The sequence below is a fragment of the Piliocolobus tephrosceles genome, chromosome 5 (assembly GCF_002776525.5).
Source record: "Piliocolobus tephrosceles isolate RC106 chromosome 5, ASM277652v3, whole genome shotgun sequence".
In the NCBI taxonomy this organism is placed as follows: Eukaryota; Metazoa; Chordata; class Mammalia; order Primates; family Cercopithecidae; genus Piliocolobus; species Piliocolobus tephrosceles.
The window spans coordinates 98,879,845-98,906,052 of record NC_045438.1 but is presented as its reverse complement, the minus strand read 5'-3'; the positions used below and the strand labels follow the sequence as shown (position 1 = coordinate 98,906,052).

Sequence of the window (26,208 nt, the reverse complement as noted above, 5' to 3'; positions counted from 1 at the left end):
TTTATTTATTTATTTATTTATTTATTTATTTATTTATTTATTTATTTTGAGACGGAGTCTTGCTCTCTCACCCAGGCTGGAGTGCAGTGGCCGGATCTCAGCTCACTGCAACCTCCGCCTCCCGGGTTCACGCCATTCTCCTGCCTCAGCCTCCCGAGTAGCTGGGACCACAGGCGCCGGCCACCTCGCCCGGCTAATTTTTTGTATTTTTAGTAGAGACGGGGTTTCACCGTGTTAGCCAGGATGGTCTCGATCTCCTGACCTCGTGATCCGCCCGTCTCGGCCTCCCAAAGTGCTGGGATTACAGGCTTGAGCCACCGCGCCCGGCCTAATTTTATTTTTTATTTTTAGTAGAGATGGGGTTTTACCATGTTGGCCAGGCTGCTCTCAACTCCTGGCCTCAAGTGATCCACCTGCCCTGGCCTCCCAAAGTGTTGGGATTACGGGCATGAGCCTCCGCACGAGGCCTTAACTCTTAATTTCTGCCGAGTTATTAACATACTGTGGTAGATTAGATAAATTGCCAAAGCTCTTCATACTCCTGATTCTCAAGAAGCCCCCTGAATTTTAAGCTGTTCCAGGTGTAGGTTTTGGGACTCTTGGAGGTAAAAATCTTTTTTTTTTTTTTTTTTTTTTTTTTGAGACGGAGTCTTGCTCTGTCGCCCGAGCTGGAGTGCAGTGGCCAGATCTCAGCTCACTGCAAGCTCCGCCTCCCGGGTTTACGCCATTCTCCTGCCTCAGCCTCCCGAGTAGCTGGCACTACAGGCGCCCGCCACCTCGCCCGGCTAGTTTTTTGTATTTTTAGTAGAGACGGGGTTTCACCGTGTTAGCCAGGATGGTCTCGATCTCCTGACCTCGTGATCCGCCCATCTCGGCCTCCCAAAGTGCTGGGATTACAGGCTTGAGCCACCGCGCCCGGCCTTTTTTTTTTTTTGAGACAGAGTCTCACTCTGTCGCCCAGGCTGGAGTGCAGTGGCATGATCTTGGCTCACTGCAACCTCTGCCTCCTGGGTTCAAGCAATTCTCCTGCCTCAACCTCCTGAGTAGCTGGAATTACAGGCATGCGCCACCACACCTGGCTAATTTTTGTATTTTTAGTAGAGACGGGGTTTCACCATGTTGGCCAGGCCAGTCTCGAGCGCGTGTCCTCAGGTGATCCGCCCACTTTTGCCTCCCAGAGTGCTGGGATTACAGGCATGAGCCACCAGGCCCAGCCAGAGGTAAAAATCTTTAGAGATAATCTGCATAAGAATGAGATTACTGGAATATTCATCATGTCCAAAATGTCTTCCAGAGAAAACCCCTTTCCTCAAACTTTGGCTAGCTCTTATATTCTCAATCTTAGTGAATGGTAGCAACATTCACTGAGTTTACAAGTCTGTAATCTGACTATCCATATTGGTATTTCCTTATTCTCATTCACCTCTAGGTCTTGACTATTTCTTGTACTTCTCAAGGGGAATGTCGTCATTTGCCTTCCCCCCAACTGTATATCCTGCTTCCATTTGTATCCTCTAATCATTCTCCACTGTGGTCAGAACAATAATTTTATTTTTTTATATTTTTTTGGGATGAAGTCTTGCTCTGTCGCCCAGGCTGAAGTGCACTGGTGCAATTTGGCTCCAGTGCGATCTTAGCTGCAACCACTGCCTCCTGGGTTCAAAAGATTCTCCTGCCTCAGCTTCCAGAGTAGCTGGGATTACAGGTGCCTGCCAGTTCACCTGGCTAATTTTTGTACTTTCAGTAGAGACAGATGTTGGCCAGGCTGGTCTCGAACTCCTGACCTCAAATAATCCACCCTCCTCAGCCTCACAAAGTGCTGGGATTACAGGTGTTAGCCACTGCATTTGGCTAGAACAATCATTTTAAAACACAAATTATTTGTGTCCCTTTGCTATGTAAAAGCCTTTCATAGTATGTCAGGCCTATAAGTCTAGACTCCTTAAAATTGTTGACTTGATCTGGCCTGTTCACTCTTTCCATTGTCCCTTCCCCTAATTCCTTGAGTACTGCACCACCTCCTGACACACCCTGCTACCATAGCTTTTTCCTCAGTCTAAGGCCCCCGTTCTGTGTAGCTGTCCCTTTCCATAGCATCCCATAATGGCCACTACAGAGTTGTAGTGCCTGTAAATACTGTAGATGATAAACATTGTTTGAATTACCAACCGAAGACAAAATTTAGTGTATAGTGTTTTTTAGATAAATATTGAATCCATTAGAGTATTTGAAATTACGGATGTTTATAGGTGTTACTTGTAGTTTCTATTCATAAAATGTATCAGTCTTGTAAACGTAAGCCCTTAACAGTATACATGAGTTAAGTATAGAATCCCATCAAGTTAAAAATTTACCTAAGTAACCTGGCAGTTCAGTAAACTCTCTATATAGCACATAGATTATGTCATTTCAGCCCTACAATTCTGTAAAATTAGCAAAATAAATACCATTTTGTAGGTTGGAGACCTCAGAATCAAAATAATATTACCTGTCAGGTGGATGCCTTAATTATTTCTCTACACTATTTGCTGAGTTTATTCCCTAGCTATCCAGTTTTAAATGTTCAGGTTGTCCTGCCCCTCTCCATCTGACCAGGAGGTAAATCCCAGAGTAATTATAAATAGTATTCCTCTCTAACTAGAAATTTAGACACTGATTGCTAGTAACACTATGTTTACTTTATACTGTAATGGTTTTTGAAGTTGAGTGATTGTTGGAAGGGGTTAGGGGCTTAGGGAACTTTTTTTTTTTTAAGGGAACTTTTAAGTCTCACCTTATTAAGTCTCACTTTTAAGTCTCACTCTTTTTCCCCTTGTACCTAGATAATACAAGAACAACCAGAATCATTAGTCAAAATTTTTGGCAGCAAGGCAATGCAAACGAAAGCAAAAGCAGTGATAGATAATTTTGTTAAAAAGCTAGAAGAAAATTACAATTCAGAATGTGGAGTTGGTAAGTAATTTTCTCCCACTGAAGCCCTTTAAAATGTTTAATTTCATTCAGTGTTATAAGCCATTATACCTGATTTCCTTTTCTGATTCAAAGCATTAGGCTGCCATAAATGTAGTCTTAATGATTTTTTACTGTGAATGAAAGCCCAGAATATTTTTCCTCAAATTAAAATACCAAATCTCTATGTTCATGCCTAGCAATTTTACTTTTAGCCACAGGTAAGTGAAAATGAAATAACCCTTTATTTTTATTTATTTATTTTTTGTCTTTGTATTAATCTAGTTCTCGCAAGCAGGGAAATAATCCTTTAATACACACACTTTCGTGTTAGTGGGTAGAGTAAGGATTGGTCCCAGGATCCTAACCCTAGTCCTGTCTTCAGATTCATGGCTGACATTGAAAATGGCTTAAATATTTGGTTATTTAAAAAATCTCAGATCTGTTTAGAATAGAGAAAACAATTACTGAATGATACCTCGATGCAGTGTGAAAGTAGAATAGAGACACCTGGGTTTAGAAGGCACCACTGCTTTTTAGTGTTTCTTGGGGAAAAAGACAAGGTCTAAGATTCTATTTTTGTATCTTTTATTTATTTCTTTTTCTTTTATTTTATTTTTAAAATTGTTTTGAGACAGGTTCTGTGTTATCCAAGCTGGAGTGCAGTGGTGTGATCATGGCTCGTTATAACCTTGACCTCCTGGGCGGGAGTGATTCTCCCACCTCAGCCTCTCAAGTAGCTGGGACCACAGGTGTGTGCCACCACACCCAGCTAATTAAATTTTTTGTAAAGTAGAGATGGGGTTTCACCACGTTGTCTAGGCTGGTTTTGAGGCCTGAGTTCAAACGATCCTACCTGCCAGCCTCACAAAGTGCTGGTACTACAGGAGTGAGCTACAAAGCCTGGCTCTTCATCCATTCATCTGGGATAATATCTGCTTCCCAGGAGTATTATTATAACGACTGAGTAATGGATATGACAATATTTTAGCAAACATTAGACTTGTGCTATTTTACTTACCTTCTCCAATAAAATTAAATTTTTATAAGTTGTTGAACGATAACAAATGACAAGATTATCATGTTAATGTAGTACAGAAACCCCAAATTTTATATTTTAAGTATTGTCTGGTTATTAAAAACAAAATAGAAAAAAACTAATCGATAAAAATATTTTTAACAGATACTGCATTTCAACCTTCTGTTGGAAAAGATCGAAGCACAGATAACAATGTTGTTGCAGGAGATCGGCCATTGATAGATTGGGATCAAATTAGAGAGGAAGGTTTGAAATGGCAAAAAACAAAGTGGGCAGGTCAGTGCTGCTTCCTAACATTTACATATATTGTTTCTGTTAACTGCAGTTTTTATCCTCTGTACAATGTCTGTGCTTTATTTTTAGTAAGGAAATGTATATGAAAATAGTAAAATCTAAAATGCTGCAATTAGTCCCTAGGTTATGATAGTTTCTATGTTGTCAGCTGTCATTTATGCTATAAGGGAAATATTAAACCTATTTATAGTCTGTCAGCGGTAACTCACTGCAAAAGGCTAATAATAAAATGGGAAAAAATCAGTCCCAATGGGAAAATAGGAAGGGAGTAAAGATGCAAACCGTAAGTTAACATTGTTGCTGTGATTGAGTAAAAATAGATCTTGGAGTATCCTGGTTGACAAGAGCAAAAAAAAAAAAAGGAAAACCATTAAATGATAAGAAGCATTACAGTTCATGGCAGAGTTTTGTTTGTTTGTTTAAATTTTGTTTTAGATTTTTATTTTTCAATTTAAAGATGAGGTCTCACTATCCTGCCCAGGTTAGTCTCAAACTCCTGGCTTCAAGTGATCCTCTCCTCACCCTCCCAAAGTGCTGGGATAACAGATGTCAGGCATTGTGCCCAGCCTTGTTTGAATTTTATTTTATTTTATTTTTTGAGACAGAGTCTTGCTCTGTCACCCAGGCTGAAGTGCAGTGGCGCGATCTCAGATCACCACAACCTCCATCTCCCAGGCTCAAGTGATTCCCATGCCTCAGCCTCCCGAGTACCTGGCATTACAGGTGTGTGCCAGCACGCCCAGCTGATTTTTATATTTTTAGTAGATACGGGTTTTCGTCATGTTGGCCAAGCTGGTCTCAAACCCCTGGCCTCAAGTGATCCACCTGCCTTGGCCTCCCAAAGTGCTGGGATTACAGGCGTGAGCCACCCCGCCCAGCCCTTTTGTTTGAATTTAAATGAGATTTCTCATGTGGAACATTATATGTAGGGGATAATGCTTCATTATTCAAGCACTAGCCTTGGCTCTCGGGAGGAGGCAGCAATAGGACATCTTTTATTTCAAATGTAAAAGCACGAATATGTTACCAAAATATTGACAGTTATTGCTACTGTGTTGGTCAGGACCTCTGCATGTTAAGTTTCCTGTGCTGCCTAAACAGGATGTGTTGAGAAGATTTAGGATCAGGGACCAGGGAAAGGATTTAAGTTTGGAAGAGGTATAATAGGCTTTTAAGAAATGTAGCTAGGGCCGGGCACGGTGGCTCAAGCCTGTAATCCCAGCACTTTGGGAGGCTGAGACGGGCGGATCACGAGGTCAGGAGATCGAGACCATCCTGGCTAACACGGTGAAACCCCGTCTCTACTAAAAATACAAAAACCAGCTGGGCGAGGTGGCGGGCGCCTGTAGTCTCAGCTACTCGGGAGGCTGAGGCAGGAGAATGGCATAAACCCGGGAGGCGGAGCTTGCAGTGAGCTGAGATCCAGCCACTGCACTCCAGACCCGGCAACAGAGCAAGACTCCGCCTCAAAAAAAAAAAAAAGAAATGTAGCTAGGCTGGGCGTGGCGGCTCATGCCTGTAATCCCAGCACTTTGGGAGGCTGAGGCTGGTGGATCACCTGAGGTCAGAAGTTCAAGACCAGCTTGGGCAGCATGCTGAAACCCCATCTCCACTAAAAATACAAAAATTAGCTGGGCATGGTGGCACATGCCTGTAATCCTAGCTACTTGGGAGGCTAAGGCAGGAGAATCGCTTGACCCCCAGAGGTGGAGGTTGCAGTGAGCCGAGATTGAGTCATTGCCCTCCAGCCTGAGTGACAGACTGAGACTCCATCTCAAAAAGAAAAAAAAAAGAAAAGAAATGTAGCTTAAGATAATAGACCAAGGATATAAATATAATTCCTAAAAAAGTAATTGGATGGACCTTCAAAGAAAAGATAACCAAACTATTATTGTGAGAGTATATTTATCCATTGTGGTGTTTGATGCCTTATAAAGCATGCTTCATTTTAATTTTTATTAAATTTTTTTTGAGGGTTTCACTCTGTTGCCTAGGCTAGAGTGCAGTGGCAAAATCACAGTTCCTTGCAACCTCCATCTCTCAGGCTCAAGTGATCCTCCCACCTCAGCCACTCAAGTAGTTGGGACTACAGGCACATACCACCATGCCAGGCTAATTTTTTTTTTTTTAGATGGAGTTTCACTGTTGTTGCCTAGGCTAGAGTTCAGTGTGCAATCTCGGCACACTGCAACCTCTGCCTCCCGGGTTCAAGTGATTCTCCTGCCTCAGGCTCCTGAATAGCCAGGATTACAGGCGTCTGCCACCATGCTTGGCTGATTTTTTGTATTTTTAGTAGAGATGGGGTTTCCCTATGTTAGTCAGGCTGGTCTCGAACTCCTGACTTCAGGTAATCCACCTGCTTCAGCCTCCCAAAGTGCTAGGATTACAGGCGTGAGCCACCGTGCCCGGTTCCTTTTTTTTTTTTTTTTTTTTTTTTTGAGATGGAGTTTCACTCTTGTTGCCCTGGCTGGAGTGCAATGGCGCAGTCTTGGCTTACTGCACCCTCCGCCTCCCTGAGTAGCTGGGATTATAGGCGTGTGCCACTGTGCCAGGAGAATTTTTGTGTGTTTTTTTTTTTTTTTTTTTTAGTGGAGACGGGTTTCACCATGTTGGTCAGACTAGTCTCAAACTCCTGACCTCAGGTGATCCGCCTGCCTCAACCTCCTGAAGTGCCGAGATTACAGGTGTTAGCCACTGTGCTTGGCTGCTAGGCTAATTAAAAATTTTCCGTAGAGACAGGGTGTCACTGTTTTGCCCAGGCTCAAGTGATCCTCCCATGCCAGCATCCCAAGTGCTGGGATTACAGGTGTAAGCTACTGTGCCTAACCTCCAGAAAGGGAGATCTTTTCGATGGGAGCAAGCCTCCTTGGCAAAGTGTAGAACTATCAAATGGTATGCATGGTAAAAAAAAAATATTGTAGTATGATTTCTGTAGTTTTGACTAGGTATTAATGATGCCGTAAAATTTATCAAAGTTTGGATTTTCATCTTTGTCCCAGGTTTACCACCAATTAAGAAAAACTTTTATAAAGAGTCCACTGCCACAAGTGCCATGTCAAAAGTACAAGCAGATAGTTGGAGGTGGGTAGTTTTATTACTTAGTTGTGTATTTGTATAGTTACGTTATTGGTATTAACACTTTGGGCAAATGTGAAATGATATTTGAAGACTACGCCTTCAATATTCAAATGAAAATGTGTCAACTTACATGATATTTTAGAACATTGTTTTCTAGTAAAACTTCCTGCAGTGATGGAAAATGGTCTATATTTGTGTCTAATGGAGTTGACTGGCACTTAAAGTATGGCTGGTGTAATTGAGCAAATGAATGTTTATATTAAACTGAAATAGCCATGTGTGGCTAGTCCCTACTATATTGGACAGCAATTTTAGAGAATTATTGCTCCAGCAGTTGAATTGAAAAAAAAAGATCTAATCTTGTTAATTTCTTAAACTCTTCAGTCCTTGTTACCTGAAATTAGAAGGTTTTAATTGTAGTGGTTTTTCTTACTATTAAAGTCTGATAAAACTAAGAGATTCATGGAATAGCAGAATGGTTAAGGTGAGGAGCAGGGTAACTTACTGTATGATCACCTGTCAAATTGAGAATACTTTCTAACACGTAGGATTGTTAAGGATGCATTAATGAAACGTGTGGAACATGGTAGGCCCTCAGCGTTTGTCAAATCTGGTTTTAATTTATGAAGCATGATTTTCAGGCTCCTCATCTTTGATCCATGAAATATTCATTGACCTACTAATGTGTAATGTTTTTAACCTTCCCATTGCAACTATTCTCAGATAAAAGAGACAGATGGACTCTTGCTTCCATTTCTTTATGCATTTCATTATAACTTCCCTGACAGTTTCATTTTAATCAATTGCAGTTGAATTTCTAGATAAGACCAGAACTGAATTTGGAGAATGTCTTGCTTGGGGAGTGAAGTGAGGAAAACCACTGACGTTTTTTATTCTTTGAAGGAAAGAAAATTTTAATATAACATGGGATGACTTGAAGGATGGGGAGAAACGAACTATCCCCAATCCTACCTGCACATTTGATGACGCCTTTCAATGTTATCCTGAGGTTATGGAAAACATTAAAAAGGCAGGTTTTCAAAAGCCAACACCTATTCAGGTATGCTTTCATTAATTACCATATTTCACTCAACGTTTCTCTTTGAAACCAGTGATATCTGATTGTTAGAAGACACGAAGGAGCAACGGTCTCTTTGCGTTCCCCCAGCACCTTCTCCCTAGAGTTCAAAAAATCTTTATTGAAAGAAGTTTGGAGCTGGGAAAGAAGGAACAGTTGGCAAAAAATATGTACTGTTTTTTTTGTTTTTGAGACAGAGTTTTGCTCTTGTTGCCCAGGCTGGAATGCAATGGTGCAGTCTCGGCTCACCACAACCTCTGTCTCCTGTGTTCAAGCAATTCTTCTGCCTCAGCCTCCCTAGTAGCTGGGGGTACAGACAAGTGCCACCACGCCCAGCTAATTTTTGTGTTTTTAGCAGAGACGGGATTTCTCCATGTTGATCAGGCTGGTCTTGAACTCCCGACCTCAGGAGATCCGTCCGCCTCAGCCTCCCAAAGTGCTAGGATTACAGGCATAAGCCCCCACACCCAGCAAAAGATGTACTTTTTGTGTTAATGTTTATCATTCCGTTTCAGTCACAGGCATGGCCCATTGTGTTGCAAGGAATAGATCTTATAGGAGTAGCCCAGACTGGAACAGGAAAGACATTGTGTTATTTAATGCCTGGATTTATTCATCTGGACCTTCAACCCACGTAAGAATTCCTATGGCTGGTTTCTTTGGTTTCTTCTTTATAGAGGTTTGATAGATTTCGATATCAAAAATGTAATTAAAGTTTCTTTACCTATTGCTTGATCCAAAGGTAATGCCTAGCTTCAGAGAAAATGTAAAGAATTAGACACTTAGATTGTGCTGGTGAAAGTATAAATTGGCAAAACATTTTTAGGAGGCAATAGGTAATATTTACCAAAAGCCTCAGTAGTGAAACAGTGGAAACTGTTTAAACTATGTCCAATACACTTATCTATTCCATGATAAAATATTTGACATTTTAAATGTTAATGAAAAGACCGTCTTAAATAAAAGGCTAGTATTGGGAAGTTGGGTTTTAGGGTGTATGGCTTTTTTTTAATTTCCCTACTTTATGGTAAATATGTATTGCTTTTGTAATAAGAAAAAGTATATAGAAACTAACACTGATCTCTCAGTAAAGCAATCTTAAATCTGAGAAAATAATAATACATTTTCTTATGGGGAATGTGGCGTATTATGTATAATATTAGTCGTTTTTTAGGTATGTAGATCATAATTAGCAAAGTCTGTAATATATAGAGACTACTTTTAATCATATACCTTCTCACAAAAAGGCATAGTCTGACTATGTCTAACTGATACTCGTTGCTACAAATTTTTTTTTTTTTGAGACAGAGTTTTACTCTTATTGCCCAGGCTGGAGTGCAGTGGTGCAATCTTGGCTCACTGCAACCTGCACCTCCTGGGTTTGAGTGATTCTCCTGCCTCAGCCTCCTGAGTAGCTGGGATTACAGACTTCTGCCACCATATCTGGCTAATTTTTTGTATTTTTAGTTGAGATGAGGTTTCACCATGTTGGGTAGGCTGGTCTCAAACTCGTGACCTCAGGTAATCTGACCGCCTTGGCCTCTCAAAGTGCTGGGATTACAGGCGTGAGCCACCACGCCTGGCTTGTTGCTACAAATCTTGATGGCACTGAATGAATGTACCGTGCATGTGAGACAAATAATTTAATATTAATCTGTTTTCTCTCCAAAGCCTTAAAGGTCAAAGGAATAGACCCGGCATGTTAGTTCTAACTCCCACTCGGGAATTAGCACTTCAAGTAGAAGGAGAATGTTGCAAATATTCATATAAAGGGCTTCGGAGGTAGGTGATTTTTTTTTTCCCATTCCTTCACTAGTATCATATTTTAATCATTTGTGGCTTTATACATCTTCCCCATTATTTTTCACACATTCAGAGAATCCAAATGGCTCAACATAGGTCAGGCATTTAGCACTACTCTAATTAGTCAGAGCCTGGGTCAGGTCATGGTACAAATATTGCTCTTTAGGATACAACATTATGGATTGATGGGTGTACATAATTCTCAGAAAGGGGCAGATGCTCCTAAAGGTACCTGATAATTGATTTTTATCCCTTTTATTGAATTTTAAGTTGTGATGAGATATTCTGTGCCTAAACATTAACCTTTAGATTTTTTCTTTTTAAGTGTTTGTGTATATGGTGGTGGAAATAGAGATGAACAAATAGAAGAGCTTAGAAAAGGTGTAGATATCATAATTGCAACTCCCGGAAGATTGAATGACCTGCAAATGAATAACTTTGTCAATCTGAAGAATATAACCTACTTGGTAATCATGGAATAGGGGTTTGGGATGCTGGGTTCAAAAATAACTGAACTGGCCGGGCGCAGTGGGTCACACCTGTAATCCCAGCACTTTGGGAAGCTGAGGCAGGTGGATCACCCAAGGTCAGGAGTTCGAGACCAGCCTGACCAATATGATGAAACCCCGTCTCTACTAAAGATACAAAAATTAGCCAGGTGTGGTGGCATGCACCTGTAATCCCAGCTACTCTGGAGGCTGAGACAGGAGAATCACTTGAACCTGGGAGGTGGAGGTTGCAGTGAGCCGAGATCATGCCATTGCACTCCAGCCTGGACAACAAGAGTGAAACTCCATCTCAAAATATAAAAAATGACTGAACTATTATTTTCTCCTCCCTCCACTTGAACTTTTAATAGTTTTAATCAAATCCCAAGTGCTTGGGTATAAGTTTCTTTTAGAATGGCTGTCGATTTTATTTTATTTTTTATTTTTTTATTTTAGGACAAAATTTTGCTCTAGTTTTCCAGGCTGGAGTGCTGTGGCGTGATCTTGGCTCACTGCAACCTTCGCCTCCCAGGTTCAAGCGATTCTCCTGCCTCAGCCTTCCAAGTAGCTGGGACTACAGGCGCCAGCCACCACACCTGGCTAATTTTTTCTTTTTAGTAGAGATGAGGTTTCACCATGTTGGCTAAGCTGGTCTTAAACTCCTAACCTCAGGTTATCTGTCTGCCTGGGCCTCCCAAAGTGCTGGGATGACAGGCATGAGCCACTGCGCCCGGCTATGGCTGTTGATTTTATAATGGCTCTAGGAATAGTTCCCATTCTCTTTAGCATGTTGAAAGAATTAAGATTTCTATTTGAAATTATCACGCATGTTTACTTTAAATTTTGGAAAATAGAGATAGGTACACAATAATTAAAATCTACTTGGATATTTTAGACACTTAAAATTTTGTTTAAGGAGATTTGGAAGCTATTGGAAAGCCAACAAAAATCAATGTAGACAACATACAACGACAAATTGCTTAGAATTCTGACCTCTGGAGAAATTAAAATCGTGGCTTAAGTAATAGGGGAAATGAGAAAAGCCTTTCTTAGTGTTCTATTAATAAAGAAAGAATATGTGTCATTACCTGCCTCCCATATCCCATCTAGCCACATTCTTTTTTGTCAATGCAGGTTTTAGATGAAGCAGACAAGATGTTGGACATGGGATTTGAACCCCAGATAATGAAGATTTTGTTAGATGTGCGTCCAGATAGGCAGATGGTTATGACCAGGTAGATATATACCTAATTACTGTTGCAAAATAGAAATCAGTGGAATAGAATCTCATTCTGTTTGGATTTTCCCACAATATTTGAGCATTACTTGGAAGTGTTGAAATCTTTAGATGAAAGATCTCGTAACATTGGAAGTAGAACAGTGTAACAATAAGTACTTATTCATGACCATTGGGTTTCCTAAGTTACAGATAGGGATTTCAACATAAACGTTTACTTATCATAGTAAGGTCTCACTTTTGAATAAAGGGTTTACTTGTCTAAGCAGATAAACCTTTGATTACTGAATACTTATTGCTCACAATAAAACAGGAAGCAATGATTATTTGAATATAGAGTGATCTCTAAAGAATGATATCTCCTAGGCCTATATCCTTTTCTTTATTAGTATAAATAACAAAATTGGCTGGGCACACAGGCTCATGCCTATAATCCCAGCACTTTGGGAGGCCGAGGTGGGTGGATCACCTGAGGTCAGGAGTTTGAGGCCAGCCTGGCCAACATGGTGAAACCTCATCTCTACTAAAAATACAAAAATTAGCCAGGCATAGTGGCGCACGCCTGTAGTCCCAGCTACTTGCAAGACTGAGGCAGGAGGATCGTTTGAACCTGGGAGGTAGAGGTTGCAGTGAGCCGAGATCATGCCACTGCACTCCAGTCTGGGTGACAAGAGTGAAAATCTGTCTCAAAAAAAAAAAAGAATGACATATCCTGGGCTTATATCCTTTGTATTTATTAGTGTAAATAACATAAAATTAAAAAAATAAATCCTCTCACATAGTTTTATTACAAATAACCTTCCTATTTCAAGAAAAGTGAATTTATTTATTTATTTTGAGACAAAGTCTCGCTGACACCAGGCTGGAGTGCAGCAGCATGATCTTGGCTCACTGCAACCTCTGCCTCCTGAGTTCAAACGATTCTCCTGTCTCAGCCTCCTGAGTAGCTGGGACTACAGGCACACATCACCATGCCCAGCTAATTATTGTATTTTTACCGATGGGGTTTCGCCATGTTGGGCCAGGCTGGTCTCAAACTCCTGACCTCAAGTGATCCACCTATCTCGGCCTCCCAAAGTGCTGGGATTGCAAGCCTGAGCCACGATGCCTAGCCCAAGAAAAGAGAACTTAGATTTTACTGAATTACTGTGAAGGTATAAAAAGTGGTCACTTTCATTATTTTATATATAGTTGAAGAAACATTTAAATGTAGATATTCTTTGATCAGTATATTTTGAAAGTTTGTTTTGTTTTGTTTTTTGAGAGAGGGTCTCACTCTGTCACCCAGGATGGAGTACAGTGGCACCATCTTGGCTCACTGCAGTCTCAACCTTCCCAGCTCTAGTGATTCTCCCACCTCAGCCTTCTGAGTAACTGGAACTACAGGTGCGTGCCGCCACACCCAAGCGTGAACCTGGGAGGCGGAGCTTGCAAAGAGCTCAGATCGCACCACTGCACTCCAGCCTGGGTGACAGAGTGAGACTCTATCTCAAAAAAAAAAAAAAGATTGTTTTTATTTGGGTTAAGTATTTGGTATTGCCTGCTAACACTATGAAAAATTGGATTTTTTTTTTGTCATTTATAAAGGCCAAGAGATAAAATTAACCTAATACTAATCCCTTTTAGTACCTTTTTTTTTCTTTTTTGAGACAGAGTTTTGCTCTGTCACCCCGGCTGGAGTGTAGTGGCGTGATCTCTACTCACTGCAACCTCTGCCTTCCAGATTCAAGCAATTCTCCTGCCTCAGCCTCCCGAGTAGCTGGGATTATAGGCACATACCACCATGCCTGACTTATTTTTGTATTTTTAGTAGGCACAGAGTTTCCCATGTTGACCAGGCTGGTCTCGAACTCCTGACCTCAAGTGATACGCCTCTCCTCAGCCTCACAAAGTGCTGAAATTACAGGCGTGAGCCACCACACACGGCCTTACCTTTTCGTAGATTATTATTTAGTTGAAGGTGTATAGGTATCCTTTGGTTCATAAAAACCTATTATTTATTTATTTTTGAGACGGAGTTTTGCTTTTGTCACAGTGGCTGGAGAGCAATGGCATGATCGCGGCTCACGGCAACCTCTGCCTCCTGGGCTCAAGCCATTTTCCTGCCTCAGCCTCCGGAGTAGCTGGGATTATAGGTGCCCACTGTCACACCCAGCTAATTTTTGTATTTTCAGTAGAGACTGGGTTTCATCATGTTGGCCAGGCTAGTTTTGAACTCCTGACCTCAGGTGATCCACCTGCCTTGGCCTCTCAAAGTGTTGGGATTACAGGCGTGAGCCACTGGGCCCGGCCAAAAACCTATTTATTAAACATGTTTGTTTCATCTAATAGCTTTACAGTAGTTGAGTAATCAGTGAATTAACTGTTAAATTTGCCTTACTTATTGAAAAAGTAAGAAGTACTAAATTTGTCTTTCATGAGTAACTTGGTTCATAGCATGCTTAAGGAAACATAGTAATGTTTTTACAACAAAATTGTAATGTTTGTAACTTGTATTCCCAGTGCTACATGGCCTCATTCAGTTCATCGCCTCGCACAATCTTATTTGAAAGAACCAATGATTGTCTATGTTGGTACATTGGATCTAGTTGTAAGCTTTTTTTATTACTATTGTTTAACATTTCTTATGAAAATTCTGAAGATAGCTAATTTTGGTGTGCCTAGTCTGCCCACTTCCCAATTTTAGGGCAAATCACAGATGCATATAATTTTAATAGACCTACAATGCCATTATCTCATTTGAAATTTCAATAATTAGCTAATACCATCAACCTCTAGTTGAGGCATATATATATATATGTATTTTTTTTTTTGAGACAGAGTCTCACTCTGTTGCCCAGGCTGGAGTGCAGTGGGTTCAAGTGATTCTTATGCCTCAACCTCTTGAGTAGCTGGGATTACAAGTATGGCTACCACCCCTGGCTAAGTTTTGTATTTTAGTAGAGCAGGGTTTTGCTATGTTGGCCAGGCTGGTCTCAAACTCCTGACCTCAGGTGATCGCCCCCCTTGGCCTCCCAAAGCGCTGGGATTACAGGCGTGAACCACTGTGCCCAGCAAAGTCAGGGTTTATATTTTTCTGATACCTCATTTTAACCCTGTTAGAATCAGGGTCTAAACATAAGTCTACATATATACATAAATATAAGTCTGTTCCCTTGATGAAGTTAAGACTGAATATTGGGCTCAAGTGTTGTCAGTGGGAACCCTCCATTATAATATATAAAGTTCTCTCTCTGGCTTTTTGCTTAATCATTAATAAATGAAATTGGCCTTTCACTTGATCATTAGTAATAATGGGTCATTGCTTACACCACTTATTTCATTAGGGATTTACAAATGGTGATCCAGTAACATTTGTTTTATAAAATGATTACAGACATCACGCCACTGCACTTCAGCCTGGGCAACAGAGTGAGACTGGGTCTCAGAAATAAACAAATGAAATAAAATGATTAGAGACAAATAGTTGGTTGAAGGAGTGGTACCAATAGTATTTTGAGGTTAGGTGAAATCTAAGATGCAAATCTTGAGTAGAAACGTAATTTTTTTAGGACGTCTGCCATTTTGCTTAGTAGTTTATTAAAAACATTAACCAATGAGAGAGAAGATGCATTTTGAGCTGATGTATGCGGTCTCCCCCTCAATCATGATAAACTTGATGAACTATGTTCTTTGAATCCTTTAGGCTGTAAGTTCAGTGAAGCAAAATATAATTGTAACCACCGAGGAAGAGAAATGGAGTCACATGCATACTTTTCTACAGAATATGTCATCCACAGACAAAGTCATTGTCTTCGTTTCTCGAAAAGCTGTGTAGGTATTTTTTCTTGTGTGTCCATTATAATTAATTAAATTGATTAGTTTAGGATCATTTCTATTTGTATACTGATTTCAAATGGGGGTGATACGTCTGTTATGTTACTTTAGATTTTTGCTAATAGAAGTAAAACTGGTAGTATTCGAATAAGCACCTAAGAATGCTGAGTTTATCTTTTGCTTCAGTGCGGATCACTTATCAAGTGACCTAATACTTGGAAATATATCAATAGAGTCTCTGCATGGAGATAGAGAACAGAGAGATCGGGAGAAAGCATTAGAGAACTTTAAAACAGGTATGTTTATGTAATTAATATTTCGTACATTTTAAAATTAGTGCAATACCTGTGCTTGGCTGAGTGACAGCATCTTTTCATGAAACTGTTTTATGTTTAAGATCTGTCCTCACCTTCTGTATCCTAAAACTACACTCATTAGAGCTCTAAACATTAATCTGCTTCTAAGCATTAAGTAAACAAAAAAGACTTTAAACCTGGATATCAAGGTATTAGTATGCAACAGAAAATATATCTGAAGTTACCTGAAAAATGTATCTTTCTGTCACGGTTCGAAGGGTTTAGGACCCATTTGCTGAACCATGGTATCTTGTAACTTGCTGGCAGTTACTTTTCCATTTTCACAAAGTAGGCATTTTAATGTAAACAGTAAGAAATAAAATTGATTAAATTAGGGCAAATATACTTTTTAGATCTTGGGTTGATTTATACCAGAATGGTTCAGTGTTCATTTGGTTTTACTTTTTAGGCAAAGTGAGAATACTAATTGCAACTGATCTAGCCTCTAGAGGACTTGATGTCCATGACGTTACACATGTCTATAATTTTGACTTTCCACGGAACATTGAAGAATATGTACACCGAATAGGGCGCACGGGAAGAGCAGGGTAAGTAAGCTTAGTCCACCCATGAAAGGCCAATTCTAGATTCTCATTACTCCTCTCACAATCTTCTTGCCCAGAGAGCCATTTTATTCTATTACCTATGATTTTTCAGCTACTTCCCAGATTCTACTCGGTACTTTATTTATCCCTGTTCATTTGGCTTGTTTGGAGACTCAACCAGATTCCATCCATGATTAGCTTTTTATATCTGGTTCTATGTGTTTTATATCTAGTGTCACTACTGAGCTCTGTACCCAGTGGTTACTCTGAAGGTTATTGACAAATTGGTATGGATATGAGAAGACCTTTTTCCTCTAAAGAGAGTTACCATTGGGCTGGGCACGGTGGCTCACGCCTGTAATCCTAGCACTTTGGGAGGCCTAGGCAGGTGGATCACGAGGTCAGGAGATCGAGACCATCCTGGCTAATATGGTGAAACCCCGTCTCTACTAAAAATACAAAAAATTTACCCGGGCGTGGTGACAGGCGCCTGTAGTCCCAGCTACTCTGGAGGCTGAGGCAGGAGAATCACTTGAACCCGTGAGGCAGAGGTTGCAGTAAGCTGAGATGGCGCCACTGCACTCCAGCCTGGGTGACAGTGCAAGACTCTGGCTAAATAAATAAATAAATAAGAGCTTCCATCATATACCCCCTTTGCTGTTTCAACCACAGCAGATTTAGATTCCAAATCTGTGTGACCCTAAATCTTAATACATTCCAGCTTCTGTGAAAAGGTTTTCATTTGTCTTATTCTGTATTAACTGAATGATGAATACATATTATAATCGAGATGACATGAGTTTTTTCCCCCACACTAAAGGAGGACTGGTGTTTCCATTACAACTTTGACTAGAAATGATTGGAGGGTTGCCTCTGAATTGATTAATATTCTGGAAAGAGCAAATCAGGTGAGACTATGCAATTCATTAGAAATCTACCTCTTACCAGTTTCTCAGTCAGTTATGCCAGGTACTATGGCTTGCTATTTATCAGGAAACTTCAAATAAGTTTTCAACACATTTGAGGGCTTTAGCATGGCAATGATAAGAAACTATGGGAGCATTTAACTGGGAAACTTAACCTAATGGGGATGAGCAGTGAAAGCCCCACTGAGGAAGAAATCAGTAGAGTGGAGGTGGGAGCGTTGTAGAAGACGGGGTAAATGTTCCAGCAGGGGGAACATATTCAGGCTCAGAGGCAAGAAAGAATATGTAGAAAATGCTACCATATAAAGGCACATTAAAAGCACTTGGAAGCAGCTGAAGTAGCAAATTTTGTAGCCTGTAGAAGGATGTAGGTTTTAATCGAGATACCTATTTCTGTTTAAAGGATATCATGTAACCAGCTGTGTGATTATCTGAAATGATTTGGATGCATTTTAGTGTTGTAGAAAAGAACTCAGAATCCTAGTAACAACACATTGAATAATTTCAGAGTATTCCAGAGGAGCTTGTGTCAATGGCTGAGAGGTTTAAGGCACATCAACAGAAAAGGGAAATGGAAAGAAAAATGGAAAGACCTCAAGGAAGGCCCAGGAAGTTTCATTAATGTCTTCTGGACTAGTGTGGTAGAGGTAAAAGTTCAATAACACATGGACTTTAAAATGCCTGCTTACTTCAACTAGGTTTTGTTAATAATATTTATTGCAATGAGCATTATCTCTAAGTCATTCACATAATAAATTAGGTGTTACTCATATCTATTACTTAATCCTTCTGGGTATACATCGAAAAGAATGAAAGCCAGGTCTTTTTGTACTCATGTTTATAGCAGCACTATTCATAATAGTCAAGGGTATACAACCCAAGCATCCATCAGTGAATGAGTAGATAAACACAATGGAATATCATTCAGCCCTAGAAAGGAAGAAAACTTGGTCATATAGATGAACCTTGAGGACATTATGCTTGGAGAAATAAGCCAATTACAAGGACATACTATATTATCCCATTTGTAGGAGGTACTTAGAATAGTAAAATTCACAGTGACAGAAAGTAGAATGGTGGTTACTGAGGACTTGGGAAGTGGGTAGGGGGAATTGTTTGGTGGATACAGAGTTTTTCATGGCATGAAAGTTTTGGATGCTGTACACAGTGGCTCACACCTGTAATCCCAGCACTTTGGGAGGACGAGGCAGGTGGATCACTTGAGGTCAGAAGTTCAAGACCAACCTGGCCAACATGGAAAAACTCCATCTCTATTAAAAATACAAAAATTAGCCAGGCATGGTGGCACCCACCTGTAATCCCAGCTATATGAGAGGCTGAGGCAGGAGAATCGCTTGAATCTGGGAAGTGGAGTTTGCAGTGAGGTGAGATTGGGCTACAGCACTCCAGTCCAGCCTGGACAACAGAGTCAGACACTGTCTCCAGTTTTGGAAATTAACTGCGCAGCAATGAGTATACACTACAGAGCTGCACACTTAAAAATGGTTATGGTAAATTCGGGTATGTTTATTTCATCACAATTAAGCTTTTTAAAAACAATGTTGGAGTCAGCAATTTACATTTTGTTTCTGTTTTTCAGAATTCAAGATTTTTTAGAAATATAAGATGGAAGTATTGGACATGCTGGCAGTATGAAGAGACCGGACTGATTTGACTGATTCTTGAAATAATAGTGTTTGAAAATGTAGAATTCAATGTTTTATACTTTCTTTAATAAAAACGGAAGTATTTAAACTTGGAAGTTGTTTCCTGGATTTTTATTAAGGAGTGTAGCATTAGAATGTTTTTCTTTTAATCTTTTAAACTGTCTCCTGTAATTTTGTTATATGTCATAAGGCCAGTCTTTCAGAATTTAATGTTCAGATTTTGTCATGGCAGTGAAAAAGATGTTTTCAAACAAAGAATCAGAACCTGAAAAAATACTGTTAACAATAAATGTTCATTTCTGTGATAAAACGACAAGTTGATAATTTGTCTTTCTGTATAGTGTTTTAATTTTGTGTTTGCTAAATAATATTTTATTGGGGTATACTTTTCTTAAATTATCCTTTATCCACTTTGAAATGAAACAATAGTTTATCTTTTCATTTTAGCCTATGGCTTCATGCTAAAACCCTTGGAAAATCAAATTGCACTTCCCCTGAAATTTTCTTTGATCAAATTACCATTGTCCTTCCCTTACAGTTTTATGTTATGTATTCCACCATAAATGAGGGTAACTTATATTAACTTTCAGAATTTATGAGTATATATTTGTGTATAATTAGTTTAAGCCTTCATCACGTGAATTTTTCATTACTGTAATAATTGTTTCCTGTTATTAGTGATAAAGTTAAATAGAGAACCTAATAGAGGAAAGAAAGGTAAAAGCAGAAATGAATAAATTGGAAAACAGAGTTCAGTGAAAACCAACAGGAGGTTCTTTAGTAAGACCAATCAAATAAGTTTCTAGCAAGTCTGGGAGTGGGGAGTTAGGGATGTAGAGATATTAAAAAATGAGAACACTGCTGGGTGCCGTGGCTTATGCCTGTAATCCCAGCACTTTGGGAGGCCAAGGCAGGAGGATCACGTCAAGAGATCAAGACTGTTCTGGCTAACACACTGAAACCCTGTCTCTAAAAATACAAAAATTAGCCGGGCGTGGTGGTGCATGCCTGTGGTCCTAACTACTTAATAAAGATATACACAGACATCTCATAATAAAACTCCAGAATACCAAAGACAAAAGTCCTAAAATCAGAGAAAAATTGAGGCAGGAGAATAGCAGAGGAAGTCAGGGACAAAGGGAACCCTTTGATGTAGGCTAGCTTAAGGGATAGCAAAAACGAAACATGTAAGAGAAACATGTAAGCAGAAGCAGAACATACGAAATAAGGGAGTAAGCAGTGAGTTAAAACATACAGGATAAAAAATAAGTCACAAGGACTTGCAGTAGGAATTTGGTCACAAAAAATGAAAGTAAAGATGAGTAGCGGGGTGCGGTGGCTCACATCTGTAATCCTAACACTTTGGGGGGCCGAGGTGGGTGGATCATTTGAGGTCAGGAGTTCAAGATTAGCCTGACCAACATAGTGAAACTCCATCTCTACTAAAAATGCAAAAATTACCCAGGGGTGGTGGGGCATGCCTGTAATCCCAGCTACTCAGGAGGCTGAAGCAGGAGAATCACTTGAACCTGGGAGGCAGAGTTTGTGGTGAGCCAAGATCACGCCACTGCACTCCAGTCTAGGTGACAAAGACCCTGTCTCAAAAAAAAAAAAGAGTAAGGTTAAGTAAGGATGAGCAATTTGCTTACAAGAAATAAAGTTAGGGTAAGCAAGTGAGGAAAAAACAGGCCATGAAATGTAACAAACCAGGCTGATCTCATCTCACAGAAGTCAGTCAGCTCTCCCCTTTCCAAGAGTACTTAATAAGCTTTTGCTGCTTTGCTTTACTATCTGTGTGTGTCTCGTCCAAGTCTTTGTTCAAGACACCAAGTACCAAGTCAGGCACGGTGGCTCACGTCTGTAATCCCAGCACTTTGGGAGGCCGAGGCAGGCAGAACACTGGAGGTCAGGAATTCGAGACCAGCCTGCCCAACATGGTGAAACCCCGTCTCTACTAAAAATACGAAAATTAGCCAGGCGTGGTAGCACGGGCCTGTAGTACCAGTCAATCAGGAGGCTGAGGCAGGAGAATCACTGGAGCCTGGGAGGTGGAGGTTGCAGTGAGCCAGGATTGGGCCACTGCACTCCAGTCTGGGTGACAGAGTGAGACTCCATCTCAAAAATGAACAAACAAAACAAGACACCAGGAGCCTGGAATTGCGTGGCACTACCCAGTAACAAAAGGTTAGATTAATAATGCTCTCTGTATTTTCACTTTTTTTTTTTTTACACTTTTAATGTGAACATCAGATTTTTTCACATTGAACACATATTTCTTTTCTTTTTTTTTTTAGACAGTTTGACTCTTGTTGCCCAGGCTGGGGTGCAATGGCATGATCTTGGCTCACCCGCAACCTCCGCCTCCCAGGTTCAAGCGATTCTCCTGCCTCAGCCTCCCAAGTAGCTGGGATTATAGGCATCTGCCACCACGCCTGGCAAAATAAAAAAAAATTAAAAAAATTAAAAGTAATATGTGTTCAGGCCACTGCACTTGGCAAAATGAAGAAATTTTAAAATAATATGTGTTCAGGCCATGCACGGTGGCTCACGCCTGTAATCACAGCACTTTGGGAGGATGAGGCGGGCAGATCACCTGAGGTTAGGAGTTTGAGACCAGCCTGACCAACATAGAGAAACCCGGTCTCTATTAAAAATACAAAATTAGCCAGACGTGGTGGCGGGCGCCTATAATCCCAGCTACTCGGGAGGCTGAGGCAGGAGAATCTCTTGAACCCAGGAGGCAGAGGTTTCAGTGAGCCGAGATCATGTCATTGTACTCCAGCCTGGACAATAAGAGGCAAATTCTGTCTCAAAAAAAAAATTGTTTTCATTTTTATCAAAGTCAAATATATATGTACTGTATGGAAGCAAATGGTTCTACAAGGGTTATTTTTGTTTTTATTTTTTATTTCTATTTCCCTGCCAGAAATCTTGGACTACACAAAGCTTATTTAAAAAGTAGTCTGTTGCCAGAAAAGATGGTAGCCTAGTCTTGGTGTTCTTATGGAGAACTTAGAAAACCTGAAGAGTACTTGTACCCAAATTGGATTGTGTTTTATTTTTTATTTTTATTTATTATTATTATTTTTTTTTTCTGAGATGGAGTCTTGCTTTGTCGCCCAGGCTGGAGTGCAGTGGCCGGATCTCAGCTCACTGCAACCTCCGCCTCCCAGGTTCACACCATTCTCCCGCCTCAGCCTCCTGAGTAGCTGGGACCACAGGCGCCCGCCACCTCGCCCGGCTAATTTTTTTTTTTTTTTGTATTTTTAGTAGAGACGGGGTTTTCACCATGTTAGCCAGGATGGTCTTGATCTCCTGACCTCGTGATCCGCCCGTCTCGGCCTCCCAAAGTGCTGGGATTACAGGCTTGAGCCACCGCGCCCGGCGGATTGTGTTTTAATGGACGATGGCTGTATTTTCCCCATGTCAAAAGAATCCTAATGAAAGCAGCTGTTTTATAAGTTCCTAGGGGTCTAGTTGTCCAGAATCCCGAAGGATAAGATGCTCCCCATAAGAGTAGAACCTTAACCTCACTCAGTGACATTGTAGGAGCCTCTAGCTGTGGAATTTCTTAGGAACTCAAACTTTCAAAAGCATCTAGAGAGTCAAAGCTGGGGGGAAAAAAAGCAGGTAAAAATAATAAAATTTTTAGGCTGGGCGCAGTGGCTCACGCCTGTAATCCTAGCACTTTGGAAAGCCAAGGCAGTTGGATCACAAGATCAAGCTTTGAAGACCAGCCCGGCCAACATAGTGAAACCCCATCTCTACTAAAAACACAAAAAGTTAGCCAGCATGGTGGCAGGCGCCTGTAATCCCAGCTATTTGGGAGGCTAAGGCAGGAGAATCGCTTGAACCCGGGAGGCGGAGGTTGCAGTGAGCCGAGATCGCGCCACTGCATTCCAGCCTGGGTGACAGAGCAAGACGCTGTCTCAAAAATAATAATAATAATAAATTTTTTATCATTTTTAATTAATTAATTTTGAGATGTAGTTTCGCTTTTGTTGCCCAGGCTGGAGTGCAATGGCACGATCTTGGCTCACTGCAACCTCTGCCTCCCAGGTTAAAGCAATTCTCCTGCCTCAGCCTTCCTGAGTAGCTGGGATTACAGGCATGTGCCACCACATCCAGCCAATTTTGTATTTTTAGTAGAGATGGGGTATCTCCATGTTGATCATGCTGGTCTTAAACTCCTGGTATCAGGTGATCTGCCCGCCTCAGCCTCCCAGTGTGCTGGAATTACAGGCGTGGGCCACAGCACCCGGCCACAAAATTTATTTTTTATATTCTACTAATAAATGCTGTTGTACTTGGGCATGATCAATCATATAACTGTCATTTTTTGGTTTTATTCTGTTTTGGTTTGGTTTTTGCCAACTGTATTCATATTTACAAAAAAACTAAATCATTTTATTTTTAAAAAAAGTAGTCCTGAACCCTTCCACTCTTCATTTTCCACTCCCAAGATGTAACCTTTTCATCTTTTAGCCATTAATAACTTCCTTATACTGCAATTTCTTGGTTTTAAAAATTTGACATCTACTGACTTCCCACTATAAGAGAGATTCAGTTTTTGCATACCTGCAACAGTCAGGCCCTCAGGGTTGTCCTGTGGCCCCCCAACTCCTGATGTTCACATCTATGTAGTAAAGAATTTAACTTAACCCAAAGAAAAGTCTCACCTTTGCCCTTGGCTTCTGAAAGGTAATGGCTAAACTCTTGGAATGTGCCAGAAAGTATAAAAATGTGATTTATGGTGGGTCTTTGGGTCATGGTATCAGCTTATACTTCTTGCCCTCCAGAGGAGCTGGAAACTGAGGTTAGACATATAGCCAGCCAACCACGAGCTGCAGTAAGAACTCTGGACATGGCTCAGGTGAACTTCCCTGGCTGGCAATATTCTGTGTGTATTGGTACACATTGATGCCAAGAGAATAAACATGTCCATGACTCCACCAAAAGACAACGGAAAGTGCTGTGTTTGGTACTCTCCTAAACTCTGCCTTATGCACTTCTTTGGCTGATTTAAACTTGCATGCTTACCATATAATAAACTGCAACCATGAGCGTAGTGGTTTCAGTGAGTTCTGTGCGTCTTTCATCAAACCTCAGGGTGGTTTTAGGAATCCCTTGAAATTGCAATTGTTGACAGAAATGAGGGTGGTCTTATGGGAACTGTTTTCCCCCTAACTATATCGCTGGCACCTGAGACAACAAAAACACCCTTGAGCGATTCCTCTCCCCATGGGTATGAGTGGGACCTCTGACTTGCTTCTAATCAATAGAACATAGTACAGGCAATGGCTGTCCATAATTATGTGTTATGTAATTGTGTTAAACAAGTTTGTAGCACTCCTCTTGCTGGAGTACCTCCCTTGCTGGCTTTGAAGAATCGAGCTACCGTTGTGGGCTGCCTATGTTGGTAAGGAACTGAAGACAGCTTCTACGAACTGAGGGCAACCTCTGGTTGACAGCAAAAAACTGAAGCCCTCAGTCCTACAAATGTAAGAAACTAAATTCTGCCAACAAAAATGGATCCTTCTCCAGTCAAGCCTCAGATGAGGCTACAGCGCTGGCTGACATCTTAATGATAGCCTTGAGAGACTCTGAGCAGAGCCACACCCAGAACTTGGCCCACTGAAAATGTGAGATAATAAATATGTGTTGTTTTAAGCCTCTAAGGTTGTGGTTGTTACACAGGAAACTAGTGTAATCCCCCTACCACTATCACCATATAAGCAGTAAGCCTATTGTCCTATCCTAACCACAGAGTGGGTAATCATAATTTCTTTTTTTCTTTTCTTTTTTTTTTTAGAAAACAAAAATGGAACATTTATTCGCAACTCAAATACTATGCATATAGGGTAAGAGATTAAATATAAACACAGCAAGTTCCACCCCAGTCCTATTTGTCCAAGGCTGCATGGTCAAATGGAATCTTGAAGAGAACACCTGGACAACACAGGACCTGTCAGCGACGTCTCCGGTCTGGACTTCTGCTGCGTCTTCGGCCTCCTCTCCTCTTGCCTTTTGGTGGACCCCGAACAAAACACCAGTCAACGCTGATGGGCTGTCCCATCAAATCCTGGCCATTGAGTCCCTCCATAGCAGCCTGGGCCTCCTTGTATGTTTCATACTCAACTAGAGTATACCCCTTCAGATATCCTGTTCGCCTGTCGAGGTTGAGGTGAATGTTTTTAATTTCCCCATATTCTGCGAATTCGTCGTGTATGTCTTCTTCAGTGGCTTCCTCATGGACTCCAGTGACAAAAAGAATCCAGCCTTCAACAGAGCGTTGTGGTCCAGGTTCATCGCCATCCTGCTCCACGCTGTCATAATCCTCACGCATCGGCGCTCGGGACCCCTCTTTGGAGAGCCAAAGCCGTGACCCGTCCGTTTCTTCGCTTTTTCTTTCAGTTTGTGAATGCTCTCGTCCCCATCCTCATCCATGGCGAAATCTTCGCCCCCAGCCTCGTGAAGATCTAGCACGTCCGCCATCTCGCCTTCGATCGAGATCTCGTCTGTGCCGCTCAGACACTAGGTACCTCGGGAAACTCTTTTCTTTTCACATTAAAACATTTTTTAAAGTCAGACAACAGTCCGTAACTTCAATAAGATTAATAGTCAATGGTTACATTACAAGGACTTTGTCAATACTTACAGCTGAGCAATATTCTCATATCAGACTTTTCTTTCACGCATTCATTTTTTTTACGGAGTTAATCATTGCTTAGATTGGCTGGGCACGGTGGCTCACGCCTGAAATCCCAGCACTTTGGGAAGTTGAGATGGGTGGATCACCCGAGGTCAGGAGTTGGAGACCAAGTTGACAACATGGTGAAACTCCGTCTCTACTAAAAATACAAAAAAAAATTAGCCAGGAGTGGTGGTGTGCAACTGTAGTCCCAGCTACTTGGGAGGCTGAGGCACGAGAA

General features: G+C 40.9%; 2 protein-coding genes and 1 pseudogene across 3 annotated transcripts in view; 1 reads left to right on the top strand and 2 right to left on the bottom strand.

Moving 5' to 3' along the window:
* The window catches only part of DDX43 (DEAD-box helicase 43), a 22,888-nt gene extending 3,302 nt beyond the window's left edge, over positions 1–19,586 (top strand). The window contains exons 3-17 of the mRNA XM_023219182.1: positions 2,823–2,952; positions 4,133–4,264; positions 7,282–7,363; positions 8,264–8,420; positions 8,954–9,072; positions 10,110–10,220; positions 10,567–10,708; positions 11,864–11,964; positions 14,469–14,556; positions 15,652–15,779; positions 15,969–16,078; positions 16,548–16,686; positions 17,504–17,591; positions 18,118–18,256; positions 19,210–19,586. Of these exons, the coding sequence (XP_023074950.1) occupies positions 2,823–2,952; positions 4,133–4,264; positions 7,282–7,363; positions 8,264–8,420; positions 8,954–9,072; positions 10,110–10,220; positions 10,567–10,708; positions 11,864–11,964; positions 14,469–14,556; positions 15,652–15,779; positions 15,969–16,078; positions 16,548–16,686; positions 17,504–17,591; positions 18,118–18,231 (1,641 nt within the window). The 3' untranslated portion in view covers positions 18,232–18,256; positions 19,210–19,586. The remainder of the gene's footprint in view (positions 1–2,822; positions 2,953–4,132; positions 4,265–7,281; positions 7,364–8,263; positions 8,421–8,953; positions 9,073–10,109; positions 10,221–10,566; positions 10,709–11,863; positions 11,965–14,468; positions 14,557–15,651; positions 15,780–15,968; positions 16,079–16,547; positions 16,687–17,503; positions 17,592–18,117; positions 18,257–19,209) is intronic.
* Positions 19,587–25,070: 5,484 nt separating this feature from the next.
* LOC111547446 lies at positions 25,071–25,803 on the bottom strand (annotated as a pseudogene). The gene has a single exon (XR_002733139.2). The product of XR_002733139.2 is annotated as an RNA-binding protein 8A pseudogene (transcript).
* The window catches only part of CGAS (cyclic GMP-AMP synthase), a 31,996-nt gene continuing 30,863 nt past the window's right edge, over positions 25,076–26,208 (bottom strand). Inside the window, exon 6 of the mRNA XM_023219244.3 lies at positions 25,076–26,127. Coding sequence (XP_023075012.1) covers positions 26,081–26,127 — 47 coding nt within the window. The 3' untranslated portion in view covers positions 25,076–26,080. The remainder of the gene's footprint in view (positions 26,128–26,208) is intronic.